At 37.2% G+C, this 1,884-nt stretch overlaps 1 protein-coding gene across 1 annotated transcript; it reads left to right on the top strand.

Annotated features, from left to right (window-relative positions):
* The first annotated feature begins 1,074 nt into the window (after positions 1-1,074).
* LOC149579463 (UDP-glycosyltransferase 72B1-like) lies at positions 1,075-1,563 on the top strand. Its single transcript, XM_089801775.1, has one exon. It carries the CDS (start codon positions 1,075-1,077, stop codon positions 1,561-1,563), a length of 489 nt encoding a protein of 162 aa, XP_089657901.1.
* Positions 1,564-1,884: the final 321 nt, after the last annotated feature.

Raw genomic sequence — 1,884 nt, 5'->3', positions numbered from 1 at the left:
TTTAGCAACTTGTGTTTGAATCCATTCAAATATATGTGAACTCCAATTATGTCACACTTAGTTAAGACCGTGTGTACTCTATTCTTCATGTGGAGCAGCTTTAATGTTGAAGCATCAAAGTCTTCCATTTAAGACAAAACAAAAGTTTTCTATGAGATGCATGTGCTATTTTTAGAAGGTGGAGATAAAAAATTGAAGATTGATGTCACATTTCCAGAACAAACCACAGGTTCATATGGGAAGCTTCCATCGTAATTGACACATTTTTTTTTAAATCTCAAAAATAAATGTTACTGACCCAATATCCTCCTTTCTAGCAGATCAAATTGAAGTAATAGTTGATCTTAACTAACTATGTTATTAATGAAAGCAATAAAGTTATTAACTTAATCAATTTCCTCAATGATATCTACATGGCAGGAAGTTTGTCCACTTTACTCAGGCTATGCAAATATGGGTTTTGACACTCAAAATTAACATCCAATGTTCTTCCCCCATCCTCCATGGGATAGGCCAATCTCTAGAAAAATTGCACTAAAGACAAAATAAAGTCAAACTTCTTTTTTTTTCCAGATTCACGAAAATATAGTAAGTTGTTTCCATTTTTTTTTGTTTTTGATTACAAACTATGCAGATCATGAAGATCAAATGCTAATTTTTTTGAAAAAATCAATGATGTTTTTTATTTTTGGAAAGTTGGCCAACAGTACAAGTTGTAGGGAGGATAGCCACGTCCATTTTCCATGAATCGTGTGGAATCCCTCCGAAAAATCCTCCCCCACAATTTGATTCAAGTTGATACATTGTCCCAGAATAGGGGAAAATCACACATTTCTCTCTACCTTTGAAATGACTCCCGAGCTTATTGATGCAAATGCCTCACACCCAAAGCACCTCTTTTTGAAAAATGTGCTCCCCATAAACCAAAAGGGAAGCTAGGGGACAATCTTGAACACATATGAGGAGATTGAATCATATCATATACACCAATTCCAAAGTTGTTGCACCGAGCCCGTTAGCAGAAAGTGTCATTCTTCTGATTGTCTTGAATTAGAATGGTTGGACTGCCAACTGATGGGTTTGGTAGTTTATGTGTCCTTCGGCTCTGATAATTCCATCACCTATGAAGAAATGAATGAGCTCACCTTGGGGTTGGAGTGGAGCATTAAGCCCTTTTTGTGGGTCCTTCATCCTCTAGTCAATGTGGGTTTTGATGGTGAGCAATTGCCCCATGGATTCAGGGCCAGAATAGAGCAATGGGGACAAATTGTAACGGGTTGGACGGATCAATTCGACCTGCTTTCTCATCCTGCAATTGGGGATTTTCTCAGACATTATGCATGTAATTCATTGCTAGAGGGCATTTCCTATAGAGAGCCCTTCATTTGCTGGCCGATCAGTGTTGAGCAGCTATTTAATGCTAAATTTATAGAGGAAGAGGTGAAATGTTGGCTAAGGATTTGGAAGGTGGTGGGCAGGGATGAAATTCAGAGAGTTCTCTATAGTGTTTTGGATGGTGAGGAAGAATTTGGTAGGGAAATCAAGAGAAACGCAATGAAGTGAAAAGAAATGGTAGTGTAGGCCGTGTCTAAAGGAGGATCTTCTGCAAAGAATTTGGATTGTTTGGTTGAGGATATTTTGTCTTTGCAACAACACAGGGAGAAACTAATTCTCTTTGGTCGAGATTGTACTAGTTAGCTTGCCTCAAGGAAACTTTTATCATAGAATTTGTAGGATTCCCATTGTATTCATAATTATTTTAATTGTTTGTTGATTCTATGGTTCTGAACTTGTCTAGTTTGAGTCCCACATATGTTAATTCAGATTAAATGGTGCTCACTTACAAGTTAACTTCCTTGTCCAAATTATGGTATCAAAAACCTA

Source organism: Cupressus sempervirens, chromosome 1, assembly GCF_028749045.1.
Source record: "Cupressus sempervirens isolate cs-2001-9-10 chromosome 1, ASM2874904v1, whole genome shotgun sequence".
NCBI lineage: Eukaryota > Viridiplantae > Streptophyta > Pinopsida > Cupressales > Cupressaceae > Cupressus > Cupressus sempervirens.
Note: the sequence above shows the minus strand (reverse complement) of the source record. Positions and strands in the feature narration are given on the sequence as shown.